General features: G+C 53.0%; 1 protein-coding gene across 1 annotated transcript in view; it reads left to right on the top strand.

Moving 5' to 3' along the window:
• JADE2 (jade family PHD finger 2) overlaps positions 1-14,163 on the top strand; it is a 46,042-nt gene extending 31,879 nt beyond the window's left edge. The window contains exons 8-11 of the mRNA XM_006888062.1: positions 1,014-1,130; positions 2,670-3,134; positions 8,868-8,985; positions 13,201-14,163. Coding sequence (XP_006888124.1) covers positions 1,014-1,130; positions 2,670-3,134; positions 8,868-8,985; positions 13,201-14,009 — 1,509 coding nt within the window. The 3' untranslated portion in view covers positions 14,010-14,163. The remainder of the gene's footprint in view (positions 1-1,013; positions 1,131-2,669; positions 3,135-8,867; positions 8,986-13,200) is intronic.
• The last annotated feature ends 808 nt before the right edge of the window (positions 14,164-14,971 follow it).

The raw sequence follows: 14,971 nt of genomic DNA, 5'->3' as shown, positions 1-14,971 counted from the left end.
GAAGACCATCTCATTTTATTTAAAATAGAAAGTGCTTAGATCCACCAGTGTATGAGCTCCAGCCCTCCTGTGAGCCATGACCCAGAATGTGACCTTGCTTCTGTGCTGCCTAAGCCAGGAGCAAGCCAGGTGACCATGTCAGCAAGTGACCCCCACACCGCAGGCTTCTGTGATGGTAATTTTTGTGGTAGTAATCACTCGTACCCAGCTCAGGATTTAAGGCTGGATCTAGTGTACTCTGATCTGAGCGTGAGAGGAACAGAGGAACCAAGGAGGACCCACTGTGAGACTTCTTATGCTTGGGTATGGTATACATGATGGGGGTCTACTGAGGTCCTTTGGTCAGGGGCCAATCTCTGGCCTTGAAATGAAGAGTCAAAAGTGTCCTGCCCATTCTCAGGGTTGTAAGGTGGTCTTCCAAATAGGAGGCTGAGCCAGTGGGGCAGAATAGAAACATAGGTGCTAAGTGCCCTAAAAGTCTCCCAAGAGAAGGTGCTGCCATCAGTCCCTTTTATAGTGCACAGAAAAAGAAATCGAATGTGTAAGTTGTTATAAGAACTCCGGAGATGATGTTAACAAAGACTTGAGTTATGGAAGAAAAAGAAAAGTGTGAGTGTGTGTGTGTGTGTGTGTGTGTGTGTGTGTGTGTGTGTGGAAAGAGCGTGTCACTCAGGCCCACACACAGAGATGTGCCTCGACATCAAGGAAGGCCTCACCAGTTCCTAGCACCCCCACGTCCTGTGCACAAATGTGCAGTTTCTTACACATTTATAAACAGTTGAAAATCAGCGTACATTACACACTCATGCAGATGGTTGGTTTGGGACAGTTAAAAGGGACTTGCATGGTCCTTTGAGCCTTGCTTGTGTGAAGTCAGGAAGACCTGGGATTCAAGGCCTCTCCCACTTCCCTGTTTGTCCACTGCTTGGTTTCAGCAGACCAGCCTTCCTTTGGGGACCTTGGAGGTAAGCTGGGGACGAGGGGCCTGATGCAGCTCGTTGTGTCCTGCCTAGGTCAGCATCGGTTGCCCCGAGAAGATGGAACCCATCACCAAGATATCGCATATCCCAGCCAGCCGCTGGGCCCTGTCCTGCAGCCTCTGCAAGGAGTGCACGGGCACCTGCATCCAGGTACGTGGCTCCCTTCATACCCTGATGCTGGGGACGTTAGCAACCACAGTGTTCCTGAGCAGCCTGGGGTGTGGGGGGGGGGTGAGTCCTACCACCGGCCTTCACCCACTTCCATGGTGCTGCTGACATTTACTGGTGGCCGTAGGGATGTCTGGAACTAGGATCCCACCTGGAGGGCCTTCCTTCCGTCCCTCACTGCTCCAGGGAGTCGGGGTTGGGCATGGAGAGTTAGCTTACATACCATTGCAGTTGGGAGAATTTTGGCTTTCCCCAAGAATCAGTGCTTTGGGTCAGTACAGTGACCTCTTTTCTTATATCAAGCATGATTGGTGGGAGGGTTAGGAGTCAAACTTCCCCAGACAAGAGGCTTTCCCGTCACAGGGCAAAGCTGGAGTAGACTGTCTGTAGCAAGCAGTAGTTCTCAAATCTCAGTGTGCATTTGAATCACTTTGTGAAAACAAAGATTACTGGAGCCCCTCGCAGAGGTTTGGCCCAGAAGGTTGAAGTGAGGCTGATGCTTTTGGTCTGTCTGTCTTCTCGTTCTCTCTAAGAACAGAATTGTCATTGCCAAAATTAGGTATGCCTCATCCACTCACCAACCAAAGACCAAACCCATGGTCACTGGGTCAATTCCGACTCGGCAGTGACCCTTTAGGGCAGAGTAGAATTGACTCGTAGGGTTTCTGGGTCTGTAAATCTTCACAGCTCAAATTGCCAGGTCTTTTTTTCTACTAAGTGTTGGTGGGTGTGAACTGCTGACCTTTCGGTTAGCAGTCAAGCCACTTAACCACAGTGCCCCCTTTTCATCTATGCATAAGACTTTGAACAAGCTTGTGTGACTAGTGTCAGTGGTCACCAACCAGTGGATAGGCTATTGCTGAAGTGTTTTTCAGTTCTCCACAGCTGTCGTCTGAAGCTTGGAGAGGGGCAAGCCTTGAGCTCCCCGTTATTGTGGTGCCCCATGGCGTCAGAACCACCCATAGCTGACCCTCCAGCTGGTTTCCAAAGGCAGTAAATCACATAGGAGGAGACTGCCCGTCCTTATTTGAACCACGTGTCTTCAGGATTGCAGCTTAGCTTCTTACCCCTAGGCCACCAGAGCTCCTTTGAGCTCTCTGGGCAAGAGGAAAAGGAAATGTCCAAGTGCGGCACCTCCTTTCAGGAGACAGAGCAGCTGGGAGAGGTGGAATAGGACAGTCTTATCTTAGGTAATATTACCAAAGAATGAGAAACTTCTTTTAATACCTTCTGATCTCACAGAAATACAATTTGTCCCCAGAGGGGTTGCCCAGTTGTTTCTTGGTTGTTGATTTCCCCTGAGTATATAGTGCTGAGCCCGATCTCTTTCCCATGACATGCAGGTTCCCCCTTTTCCACTTGCCATACCTTCATAGCCCGCAAAATATTGGAGCCCTGCACATTTTATTTAGAGTCTCAGCAGTGTTCTGGATTCTCAGTGGAATCCTGAGGGAACCCCTTCTTCCGGCTCCTTTTCTGCCCCCTGTGCTCACCCTGACCCTATTCTTCCTCTCCTGCCAGTGCTCCATGCCTTCCTGCATCACAGCCTTTCACGTGACGTGCGCCTTTGACCATGGCCTGGAAATGCGGACTATATTAGCTGACAATGACGAGGTCAAGTTCAAGTCCTTCTGCCAGGAACACAGTGATGGGGGCCCTCGAGGGGATCCCACATCCGAACCGACAGAGCCCAGCCCCGCCAGTGAGGACCTGGAAAAGGTGACGCTACGCAAGCAGCGGCTGCAGCAGCTGGAGGAGGACTTCTATGAGCTGGTGGAGCCATCGGAGGTGGCTGAGCGGCTGGACCTGGCCGAGGCGCTGGTCGACTTCATCTACCAGTACTGGAAGCTAAAGAGGAAAGCCAATGCCAACCAGCCGCTGCTGACCGCCAAGACTGACGAGGTGGACAACCTGGCCCAGCAGGAGCAGGACGTGCTGTACCGCCGCCTCAAGCTCTTCACACACCTGCGGCAGGACTTGGAGAGGGTGAGTGCCCTGTGCCCACCCACCACCTGGTGGGCCATCTCCAAAACTATTTCCACTGTATCTTCACTGCCCAGAACTAGCTGTGACTCAGACGTGAGCTCTGGCCAGTTGGGCCTGCCATAGTGGATTAGCCAAGAGGCTGAGGGCTTCCAGGTCTTGGAAAGAATGAGTTGGCTGATAATTTGAGGAACAGGGAGGACCCAGCTGATGGAGGCTCTTAAGTCTCTTTGTCCCAGCCCTTTCTCTTTTCTTGTGAACTGGGTCCCCTGCCAGGGTCAGTAGACTGGGGAACACCAGTGATGGAACAAGGATCCAGACTTCTGAGGCCATTTGTCACTTCTGCCTTGCCCCCAGCACATGAGCTTTGGTTAGAATCTGAGGCAGAGAAGGAACTCAGGCCTCCCAGGCTGCCACCCTCGCCTGTGCTGAGTGCCTGGATGGCAGGTGTTAGGACTGCTCGGTCAGCCCGCCTTTGTGTGCGGGGCCAAGCAGGCCAGACAGCTTGGGCCCCAGGCAGAGGGAGCAGCAGAGCAGAGGCCCGGGGTGGAGAGTGAGGGGCCTGACGTGGGCCAGTGTGGAGCAGGGAGGATGAGGCTGACAGGGTCAGTTCCTGGTGGGTCTCAAGGTTAGTGGCCATACCATGCTAGAAAGCTGCCAGGAGCATTTTAAGCTAAGAATGCCTTAGTATGGTCGAAACTTCTAATGCCTCCTGGAAAAGGGTTCGTAGGCACCAGAGTGGATAAATTGACTGAGAGCCCCTCAGCTGTGTGCTGCAATAGCTTGATCCAAGCTGGTAGCTTTGGAATGAGATGAGAGAATGGAGGCCCCCAAAACCATTGATTTCCAAATCCCCCAGAAAAGTGAGTGGTCCTGCCCTCAGTAGGATGTAGTGAGGTGTGTCTTGAACTTTTGGCCTCACTGGCTCTCTTCGCCCACCTCCAGCTGTTTAATCACCTTCCTCCCCATGGTGGGAGCAGTGCAAGGGCGAGATAGGATATTATGGGTCATTGGCTCAGTCCTCTTACTCTCAGAGGCTATTCTAGCCTTTCTTCCTCTTTGAGACATTAAATTCTAGGCTTTCAGGCCTTGTGGTATCAGGCATGTCATGGTGGCTGCTTTGAATGAGTACACACATGCCCACTCTCTGCTCCGGCTGATCTAGGAGTCATCCCTGAGTGAAAGCATTGAAAGAGCTCTGGGTAGCCTTGGAAAGCTGCTGCTTTTTTTTTTTTTAATCTGCATCAGAGCAAGTCAGCAGGTATTGTAATGTACTGCAGAAGGGGAGACACGAGGTGGAGGGTCTGCCCTAGTCCCCCTCACTGTGCTAGCTTGCCCTGGGACTTGTTGGGGGTGGAATTAGGAATCACCCTGACTGGTGTTGGAAGAAGCCATCCTACCACCGAGTCAGGAAGAGACTAGCGGGGGAGGACAGATCCCATGTCCTGGTCTTAAACCAGCACAAAGGCCAGTGCCACTGCATACTAGTTCCCACCTGCTGGACAGCCTATCCACCTGCCTTATATGACAGGCTCGTCAGATACAGACTCCCTGAGAGCCACAGCTGCTACCAGAGTTGCCCTCAGGCCACCCCCATCTCCACCCACAGTGTGGAGACACTGGCTTTTGCTCCTGCCCTGTTTCCCAGACCACTGAGCACATCTGACTTCCCTGCCGTGTGCTGGGCATTTGTGGAGTCAGCCCTGGTTGGGTAGGCTGAGCAGGAAGCCTAGGGGCTGGGCGGAGGTCTTTAATCTTCCGGTGTCCTGGGGAAGGAAAGATGAGGTGGATACTTCAGTCCTGCTGAGCAGATGAGGAAACAACTTGGAAAGAGGAAGTGATGGAAACTCTTAGGAAGACTTTGCATTTACTAGGATTTGGGCTCGTATTTGGATCTTAATGCAGAATTGTTGGGACGAGAGATGTTGGTTTATGGTCTGTTCTGTTAATGATTTGGGCAAGAACAGTCTTTACCTGTTTCTTTAACTACCCTTGCCGCGAGGTTAGCGGGTACAGGTGGGGCTGGGGTGCCGGCGAGCATGCTGGAGCAAGGCTTTGGGGCTACAGAGAAAACAGAGCTGCTGGTCACACTCCTCTAATAGTGGACAGGACAGAGTCAAACATGAGGAAGAAGAAGCAGGGGAGACTGAGTCCTCTGCAGCTTCTTAGAGATTAGGAGGATCTTTTCAAAATATTGCTTCCCTAACAGCCCCTTAGCTGGGTTTGGGGATGCCAGCTCGACAGGATCGAGGAGGACACTGGTCTTTGGCACCAGCTGAGAGCAGGGTGTGAGAATTAGCAGCCCTGGCAGGGCCACGGCGAGGAAGGGCATCAGATACCGTGATGTGCCAGGCACGCCCAGCCATGGGGCCTTTCATGGCCACGCGTTGGTGACAGTGAATGAACAGGGTCGAGAACCGTGCTTGCGGGGGAGGCTTTCTGCAGAGACCCATAACTGTTGGTGGCCTGTCTAGGCCCAGTCTCTGACCATGGTCTAGTGCCAGCAACTGAGAGTGTCCAGCCTGAGCCGGGCAGCTGGCCAGCTTGGGCACGGAGCCATCAGGGAGGCGGCGCAGGGGTTAAGAGTGAGGCCTCTGGTTGGCTGTGTTTGCATCACTTCCAGCTTCCTGCTCCTAGTTTCAGTTTCCACATCTTTGCATTTCCCTTCCATATCTACGAAATGGAACTAAGGATCCTGCCGCCCTGGAGTACCAGGGAAGGTCAAGGTGCAGAGCTTACCTCCCTTTCCTCAGCTGTTGGCCACATTATTGATTCGCTTTGGTTGGACAAGCACTTTGGCTCTGAGGAGTAGAGAGGCTGTGCTTTGCACCCCAGGCAGGGCTGCACTGGGGGCCAGCAGGGCAAGGGGCGTTCTCCCTGATGGATCATTTACCTCTCTTCCCGCACAAGACTGGGCAGGATGTTTGCTGAGAAGCAGGCTCCAGCATGAAATCCCATTTTATGGTCAGCCCAGAAAATTTGCTTTCCTAAAATTTCAGCCTTAGGCCTTGGCCCTGGCAGGCGGCTTGGGAAGGCATGGCTATTGCAGCTTCCCAGATTTATTCACAGCCTAACAAAAAAATTGCAGCAGTGACGATTAGCCCGACAAACGCTGACAGGTGTCCCCTAGCAACCGTGTTGGCAGCAGGGCTGCACAAGGGGCCGCTGCCTGTGGCTGTGGAGCTGGTTACTCAGGGTTTACCAGAGACCCAGGCTGGCCCAAGGAGGGGCCAAGAGAATGAAGCAGCTCACACACATAAAATTAGAGAACTCCCCAAGGCCTCCTATCTACAGGCTCCCCCAAGAAGAGGAAGGCTTAGCTGAGAAGTGGGTCTTTTTCCCCTCCACCGTTGCCACCTGTCTCCTTGTTACTTGGCCACACCCCGTTTGTCCTCAGTGCCTGGCTTGGGATCCCTTTGGTCTCTCACCAAAGTTTATCTTATTCTGAGAAGCATCAGCCTCCAGGCCGTTGGCTCTTCATATTTCCTAACTCTAGGACTTTTCCAACCTATCAGTTCTCCCACCTGGCCCAAACCCAGTTATCCCCTCAAACTGCTGCTCCCAGGTCAGTGACAGGGAAATCTCTCAAAGCCCCTGCCTCCCTGTCCTCTCACTCTCTCCCAGCTCACTCATTTGACATTAGCCCACTGCCCTTCCCATTGTGCAGAGGTCACATCCTTAGTGGAGCCTCACCCAGGAAGAGCCATTGTAAACCCATCTCTGCAGGAGCGATCCTGTAACAGTGGCACACAGGTGTCCTGGGGACCAGCCAGCCCGTCACCCTTGGAGTCCACACTAGGTCAATGGACCTTTCCCTGTTAGCCTTTTTTTTTTACCCTCCTGGTTGCTGTAGAGTCAGTTCCTTCTCACACACAGCAGGGTTATATGTGGTAGAGCAGAGCTGTATTCTGTACCATTTGCAATAGCTGATTTTTCAGAAATATGTTGCCAAGCCTTTCTTTGGAAGCACCCACTGGTTGGACTTGAACCCCTAAGCTTTCAGTTAACTGTAAAGTGTGTTAACCATTTGCACTGCACAGAGGCTCCTCCTCTTTGATATTACACTTGAAATTCAAGAACTTGTCGTTTCACTAAGCCTGTTGTTGTTGAGTGCCATCAAGTTGGTCCAGCTCCTGATGACACTCCTTTTGAATGGCAGATCACAGAGTCTAGCTACATTCTGTTTAGCCTAGCTTACCCTTTCTCAGGAAGCCTTCCTCACTGCTACCAAGTCTGGTCTTGTCAGTACTTGCTCAGCACCTGTCTGCTCTGCCCTAAGAAGAAAGGAACCCTGGCGTTGTTGCTAACTGAGCCCAGGATCTCCAGCATCGCACCAGGCCACAGAGCTATAATCTGTGCTTAGGGGCATCTGGGGAAGGAGGTGCCCAAGAGTGGTCCTGAAATTTCAGAATTTGAAAGCAAGTCAGGACAAGCCAGTAGAAACCCCGGGCTGGGGCCAGGTGGTCTGGAGTAGAGCTGTGACTCCGTGGGAGTGGTGCTGTGGCTTGGTCTTTGCTGTTTAAGCTGAAAGGTGATGTGAACCAGTGTGGTGTAGCACCAGGAATACACACAGAGCCCGCTCTGGAGGCCAAGTCTGGACCAGATGCTTTGGGATGTACTTCATGATTAAGCTCAAGAAGGAAGTGAAGATGCTAGTTCTTGGCAGAGTGGCCTGAGACAACAGCTCCCTCCCTGCCTGGAGAAGTGGCACTCATGCTGAGAGGGGCTCTAAAACCAGAAGTCACCTCCTAGCAGCAGCTGAAAGATACAAAGACTGAAGTCCTTCTTGAAAACAGAATCCAGGTGGAGACAGAAGTACCAACTTCTGCTGGAGAGACTCTGGTGGGATCAAGGATTCAAATTCGGCTGTCCCTGCTTCATCCTGAACTGGAGATGATTCTCAGCCAAAGAAGCTTCTCAATAGAGGAAGCCTGATATTGGCCTCATGAACATGACCTCCCCTGAGAGCAGCAGAAGAGGGGTGGTGTACTGGGCTGAGGTGCAAGACCCTCCGATGACTTCTGTGCCCCCTGTGCTTAGCACATTGGTCTCTGAGGCCCTGAGGGGCTCTTCGGGGCTGGCCTAATGAAGCTGGAGAAGCCCTGTACACTAAGAAGTTCTTGCAGTGGCTGGAGAAACAAGTGAATATAGAGGCCTTGGCTGGAGCAGCCTGGCCAAGCTTTGGGTATGAGTGTAGCTGGTGGACGTGACTAGGCACTGCTGTGTGCTCAGAGCTATTCTCTAGCTTCTTGTACTGGGGTCATTTGTGACTCAGAGCAGTTGTTCGTTTTGGCTGTGGGGCTTGGAGCTGAAGAGTTTCAATAATGTTAAGGAGAAGCCGCGGACAGAAGCAAAAGTTTGGAACTTGAGAGAATTTGAGGAGTCTTGGGCCACTGCGTCTGTAGGGGAGAGCCGCTGTGTTGGAAGGACCTTGGGAGGCAGTGTGGCTAACGGTACCAGAAAGTTAAGACTGAGGAGGAAAGATTGAGTTACAAGTTCAAGTTCACCAGATGCTTCCCTCCGGCTCAGCCAGGAGCCACAGGGCCAAGGGTATGCCTGGGCCTATGGATTGGGGCTGGGAAGTGATTCCCAGCTGTCCCAGGCAGGATAAGCAGTGGAGACAGCTGAGGTCAGTCTCTGCCCTGGGCACTGTCTTCACCAGCACAAAGTTCCCTAGAGCTGGGAGGTCAGAGCTGCCCATGAGTAAGGTGGAAAATCTCTCTTGTGTTTTCTCAGGTTAGAAATCTGTGCTACATGGTGACAAGGCGCGAAAGAACGAAACACGCCATCTGCAAACTCCAGGAGCAGATATTCCACCTGCAGATGAAACTTATTGAACAGGATCTGTGTCGAGGTAGGCGTCTTCCCTGCCCGCCACCAGCCACATTCTGGAATGGGTCCCAAGGAGGGTGCATCTTCAGGGCCTGCTGGGGGCCAGGCACCACTGGACCCCACTCCTACTCTCTGCTGTCCAATTAGTAGGCTAAGAGGCGGTCCTCCCAGTGCCCTGGAGTCGTGTGTTGGTAGGCACAGAAGCAGAGGTTGGAATGTGGGCATCGAGCTTCCCTCAGGAAACTCATTCAGCTCCAGGGCCAGAGGCGTCTGGAGCATGTAAACAGGGCTAGACCCGTGGTCCTAGTGGCTCTGTGCTGGTGTGGAGGATGGAAGGGCCAGAAGCTGGGACACCTCCAGCGCTCTCCCTTTCTGAAGGAGGCAACTGTCCCAGAGATGGATCAGGACTTCTGTGCTCATTCTGTCTGATGCTGTTTGCCTTGGAATTAGGGTCCCACATCAGTAGATTTCTTCTCCATTTTCTTCTGATTCTTTCACCCTCTGGAAATGAAAGAAAGTTCTGATACTGCTTTTACCTATTAATTGTGGATATTACCAGACACAGGACCCTTCTTGAGTGTTGACACTTTAAGAAGAACAGTGCTTAACTCGAATGAATATGGCTGTGACACCAAACTACATGCCACAGGAATGTATCCGTGATGAAAGCTTTTGACTAAGGGCTGCCACTACCAGCTCGGCCTCTTGGTGAGGCTGGGCTTGGAGTGGAGAGGACGGTTGTTGGGCTCCCACAGAAGTGACTGAGACGGGGGTTCCCTCAGTTGTACTTGGGTATCACTACCCACTCTGGGACACCAGCTGAGTGCATGCGTTGGATCAGGGCAGGTTGCTGTCATGTGATGGTCAGAACTCGCAGCAGACCCCCGGACTGTGGCAACTTTTCAGTTTCCGGAATTTTCCAGGCTCCCTTGTGTGTTTATTCAGTGAGTGCTAACTGCGCGTGATGAGGTGCTCCACAAGGCAGATTGCAGCGGCCTGAGAGAGTGGGCTCCTGCCCTTGGGGAGCTCACCACCTGGAAGGGCAAAAGAAAACGAACCCATGGGCATGGCGTCTGAGAGGCTATGGTGGTTGCCTACACAGAGATGGGAGAGTATCATTGTGATTTGAGAGGGGATTGGACAGTGCTGGAGCAGTGCTCCCAGGCTTCTTGGCATCTGCTGTGACCACACATCCAGAAGCAGAGCTCTCGTGGACCCTGCAGGCCCCACCCACACAAGGCACCTACGAGCAAAGATGCAGGGAGTGGACTGAGCAGTGCCCTTGGGTACGGGATTCCAGAAACCAGCACCTCAGACCACTTCTTTCTGGTTCTGTCATGGCTGAAATAGTAAAATCAGAGTAGACTCAAATTTGTAAAATATGGTGTATTGGAACAGTAACTAGAACAAGGAAAACTATAGGTTGATGTCCACTAAAAACTTAATCTTTCTATTAGAAAACAAGGGCATGGCAACCAAATCTCTTGATCAGCTTGTAGACCGCAGTGCCACGCTCAGAAATGGTGGCCACTTTATGCTGCATGATAGTATTGCTCTCCACAGACCTGGCAATAATCTCATCTGCCACATCCAGCTGCTGAAAGGACTCACCGAGTTCTTATTTCAAGGCTTGAGTCTGTAATTTTTCCCATTCCAGTTACTGTTCAGATGTAACCAATTAAAAAAAAAAATCAGGTTTGTTCCTATCTCAGTATGTTGGCCATGACTGAACAGGTTTAAACTGGTTTGAAGCCTTCCTAGAAAATGTAGTCAAGAATCTGGAAAGACCCCACCAGGCATTGCCCTGGACACATTGCAGCTCCCTGACGTTAGTGGCCGGAACAGGCACCTTTTTCTTCAGAACAAGGCATTTGGAGGGAGAACTGATTTAGTCTCGCTTGGACGGATACCCGTGCTACCGTGATGCTTAGCTCTTGGGATATAAAACAGGTAACGAGTATGAGTTCTAGCCTGGACACTGAAGAAGGCTTCCCACTGGAGGTACTGTTTAGGCTGCAAACCGAGTAAAGGAAAAGGCAGAAAACAACATATTGGAGGAGACGTGGAGGCCAGGCATGTCTTTTTAGAGAAACCAGGAGGAAGCTAGCATGGCTGCCCCTCAGACAAATGTGCACAGTGAGACTTGAGGGAGTGTCACTATCATGCGGGCCAAGCCTTATAACCTGGGGCAGGAGCACAAACTATCCTGATGTCAGTGGGGAGTCACGGAGGCCTCCCTTCCCCTTCCCAAAGCATCTCCGCTCTGATCCATGTTAAGGAGGAGGAGACTGAGGCCAGCAAATAAGAAGCACCTGGCCTAAGTTTGCATTGTGGGTTAGCAGCAGAACTAGGAAGATCTTCGGAGTTGGAGCCGCACCTGTCATTCCACCTTTTCTTTAAACCCTTATCTGGGAAGCCCTTTTCCCTCCAGTGTAGACACTGAACAAGAGGACGAGAGGCCTCCAAGTTTGTGGAGCCGACCCATACACACACTCCCCTCCCCTGCTCTGCCCTTCTCCTTGGGTTTGTGGACTGAGAGGGCATGAGCACCAGGTGTGTGTTCTAACTCTCGATTTACTACCAACCTTTAAAGTAGACCCAGAGGAGGCAGGGGACTTGTATAAAAAGGTTGACCATTGTACCAGGACTGGATGCCCTTTGATTCTTCAGGTAGTATTCTATCCTGGTGTTCATGTCTAGCTCCTTGACCTGGTGTTCACAGCCTGCTCTGTCCAGATTCACCTTAGTCAGCCTTCCGACACCACCAGGAAGCTCTATAATTCACATAGGGCATGTCCTGTGTGTAGGTCAGCTCTATGCAGGCTTCTCTTAACTCTATATGCTGCCCAGACTTTTTAAGGCAGCAATGGACAGGAAATCCTCTCTCCCAAACTGTCATTTCACTCACGGAAGCCCCGTGGGGGTACCCCAACTCCCACATTCGCACAGCTCACCCAGGCATAGGTACAGGGAAAGGTAGCCTGCAGGGTAAGGCACTGAGATCGTGCAGGACTCCTGGAATGATATGCAATGACTTAGGTTCTGAGTGAAACTGCTTAACGTAACTGCCTCGATCATCCTCTCCTTTTTCTTGACACAGAGCGATCTGGGAGAAGAGCAAAGGGCAAGAAGAACGACTCAAAAAGAAAAGGCCGAGAGGGCCCCAAGGGCAGCCCAGAGAAGAAAGAGAAAGTGAAGGCCAGGCACGAGTCTGTCCTGGGGCAGCTGGGTGAGTGAGTGGCCGTGCTGGCCTGGTGGACAGCTCAAACCATCACCTCACTGTGACCCTCCATAAAGCAGCACCCCAGTGCACAGCATAGGAGACCGAGCCGCAAGAGCAGTGTGCCATGTGCTCTTCTCTTCCTGAGATGTCCCCTTGTTCCCCTTTTGTGACCTGGAGACTCAGAAGCATGACTTTTGCTAGATTTTTCCCAGAGGTCTGCAGGGATCCACAAGGCCCTTTAAGCCCTTTCAGAAATCCAGCCCTGTGGTGGGAAGTAGTGGTCAGCTAAAACCTCAATCCCAGCCCCACTCTGCAAGATGTCCTCATCTGAGCCCTGGCATCATGGAGAGAGCCGGACTCCATCCCACACATCACTATCTCTGACACCAACACCTAATGCCTTGTTTGGAGTCCCCTGCTCTGGGAAGTGTGGGAGGCACGGCTCATAAAAGCCCAGCGCCCCCTGGTGGTGTGAAGGTGTCAACTCTGTCCTCTTGGTGGTTAACTCACCCGAAGGTCCCGCTTCAGATCCACCACTGCTCGTCTGTCTCCTCCAGTAACACAGCCCTGGGGGGCTCTGTATGAGTCAGACTGGGCCAAATTTGGGTTTCCCCCTCCCCCAGGGTGGAAAATGGGGGTGGACTGGGCCAACTTCATTGATGTGGGAACTGTGCAGCTACACAGGATCCCACCCTTTGAAGGGCCCTGTGTTTGGTTTACTACTCTGCTCTTGCCAGCTTGAAAGTGGGTTTTTTAACAAAAGACCTTACATTTTAAGTTTACACTCTACCCTGTAAATTATGTAGCCAACCCTGGAGATGAGTGGTCCTTCAGGGAGAAAGATATGTGTGTGGAACCTACGCTTTGGTTGTGTTTATTTGATTAGGAATGAGAGATGGAAAGTACCCTGCTCTGTGTACTGCAGATAATCACTGAGGGCTTCCTGGAAGAGGGGGTGGGTGGGACACACACACCTGCTGGCATCTCACCTTCCTCCTTTCTCCCATTGGCCAGGCCTGTCCACTCCATTTCCCATCGATGGCACCTTCTTCAACAGCTGGCTGGCACAGTCAGTGCAGATCACAGCAGAGAACATGGCCATGAGTGAGTGGTCTCTGAACAATGGTCATCACGAGGACCCTGCCCCGGGGCTGCTGTCAGAGGAGCTGCTGCAGGATGAGGAGACACTGCTCAGCTTCATGCGGGACCCCTCACTTCGACCTGGAGACCCCACCAGGAAGGCCCGAGGCCGCATCCGCCAGCCTGCCAAGAAGAAGCCGCCGCCATCACAGGATGGGACAGTTCCACGGACAACTCCAGATAAATCCCTCAAGAAGCCCTGGGGTCAGGATGGAGGCAGCTACAAGGGAAGTCAAGGGCCACCTGCCAGGAGACCACATAGGCGGACACCTTCTCACGTGCCATCCAGCCCTACAGCTGGGGACTGTCTCATCCCAGAAGCCCCTGAGAGCCCCCCACCACTGGTCCCTGAGGCCCTGGATGAGGTGGCTCCCATGGCTGCTGACTCGAATGTCCAAGTGCCTGGCCCCACGGCAAGCCCCAAGGCCTTGGGCCGGCTCCGGCCGTCCCGTGACAGCAAGGGAAGCCGGAGGTCACCAGGCCAGATGCCTGGGACAGAACTGCCTCCTCCTGTGGCCGAGAGGCCAAAGGTCAGGCTGCACTTTGACACCGAGACTGATGGCTACTTCTCAGATGGGGAGATGAGCGACTCCGACATAGAGGCTGAGGACAGTGGGGTGCAGCGGGGTCCCCGAGAGGCAGGAGCTGAGGAGGTGGTTCGCATGGGCGTACTGGCCTCCTAACTCACCTCTGCCTTGTCCTGGGTCCTGCCCTGGTCACCCACAAGGCCTCAGCTCAGTCACAACTGCCATTTCCAGTCTCTGCTGAGTGTCCCAGACCTACAAGGCTGCCACTCTGTTATGGTTTTATTTTTAATATAGAGAGAGTTTCTGATTCCACACTGTTGTCTTTCCTCTATGCTGGCCTAGGACATTAGGATTCCTCTGTGGCTCTGGCCACTGGGGCCGTGCCAGGTCCCCTGTACTGCTCCTGCTGGGTGGCCTTCCTCCCCCAGCCTGCACAGCCCCATGGGCTCCTGGCTAGACATAGGCAAAGTAACAAGAGCCCAGGACTCTAGTCCGCTGCCGCTGGTGACACTGACTTGTTAGGGCATTATTTCATGGCAGATGGGCCAGCGCAGGGCCTGCCCCGCCTTGCCCCCAGATCCCACTGGGGTCCATTTGGGGGGTCCTGCTGCACTCCACTGATCCCCAAGGAAGTATACCAAGTGATCCCCGGCCAGAGTCTACTCACTGTCACAAGCACAACGAGCTTCTCTGAGAAAGCACTGAGGGGTGCAGAGGCCGGCTGGTTTCACAGGAACCAGTAGTTGTTCCTCATCAGCCCATGGCATGTGAGGCCTGCCTCCCACCCCGTCACCCTCCCTCCCTTGCTGCTCCGCCCCTGCCAGCAGCGCCCAGCCCAGCGGTTCTGGGAAGAGGTTCCCAGAATCCTTCCTAGGCTGCGCCATTTACTCAGGGGACTCCCAAACAGCCAGCCGCCAGTGCAGGCAGGGAGCTGCAGGGGAGGGCCAGTGCCCAGACGGCGTGGGGCTCCACCCAGCCCACCCCAGAGAAGCACCCCGGGCTCCAACTTCCTTCTCCCTTTGGGGCCAGTCTCGGCCGAAGTCTGGTCACTTCCAGGCAAGAGCTGACCAGACCAGACCGTTTGCCTTTTCAAGTTTCCCAGTCCTGCTAAGATAATG

The sequence above is a fragment of the Elephantulus edwardii genome, unplaced genomic scaffold (assembly GCF_000299155.1).
Source record: "Elephantulus edwardii isolate Elephantulus edwardi_28Jun2011 unplaced genomic scaffold, EleEdw1.0 scaffold00064, whole genome shotgun sequence".
Classification (NCBI taxonomy): Eukaryota; Metazoa; Chordata; class Mammalia; order Macroscelidea; family Macroscelididae; genus Elephantulus; species Elephantulus edwardii.
The sequence above is the reverse complement of the archived record's forward strand: the minus strand, read 5'-3'. Positions and strand labels throughout refer to the sequence as shown.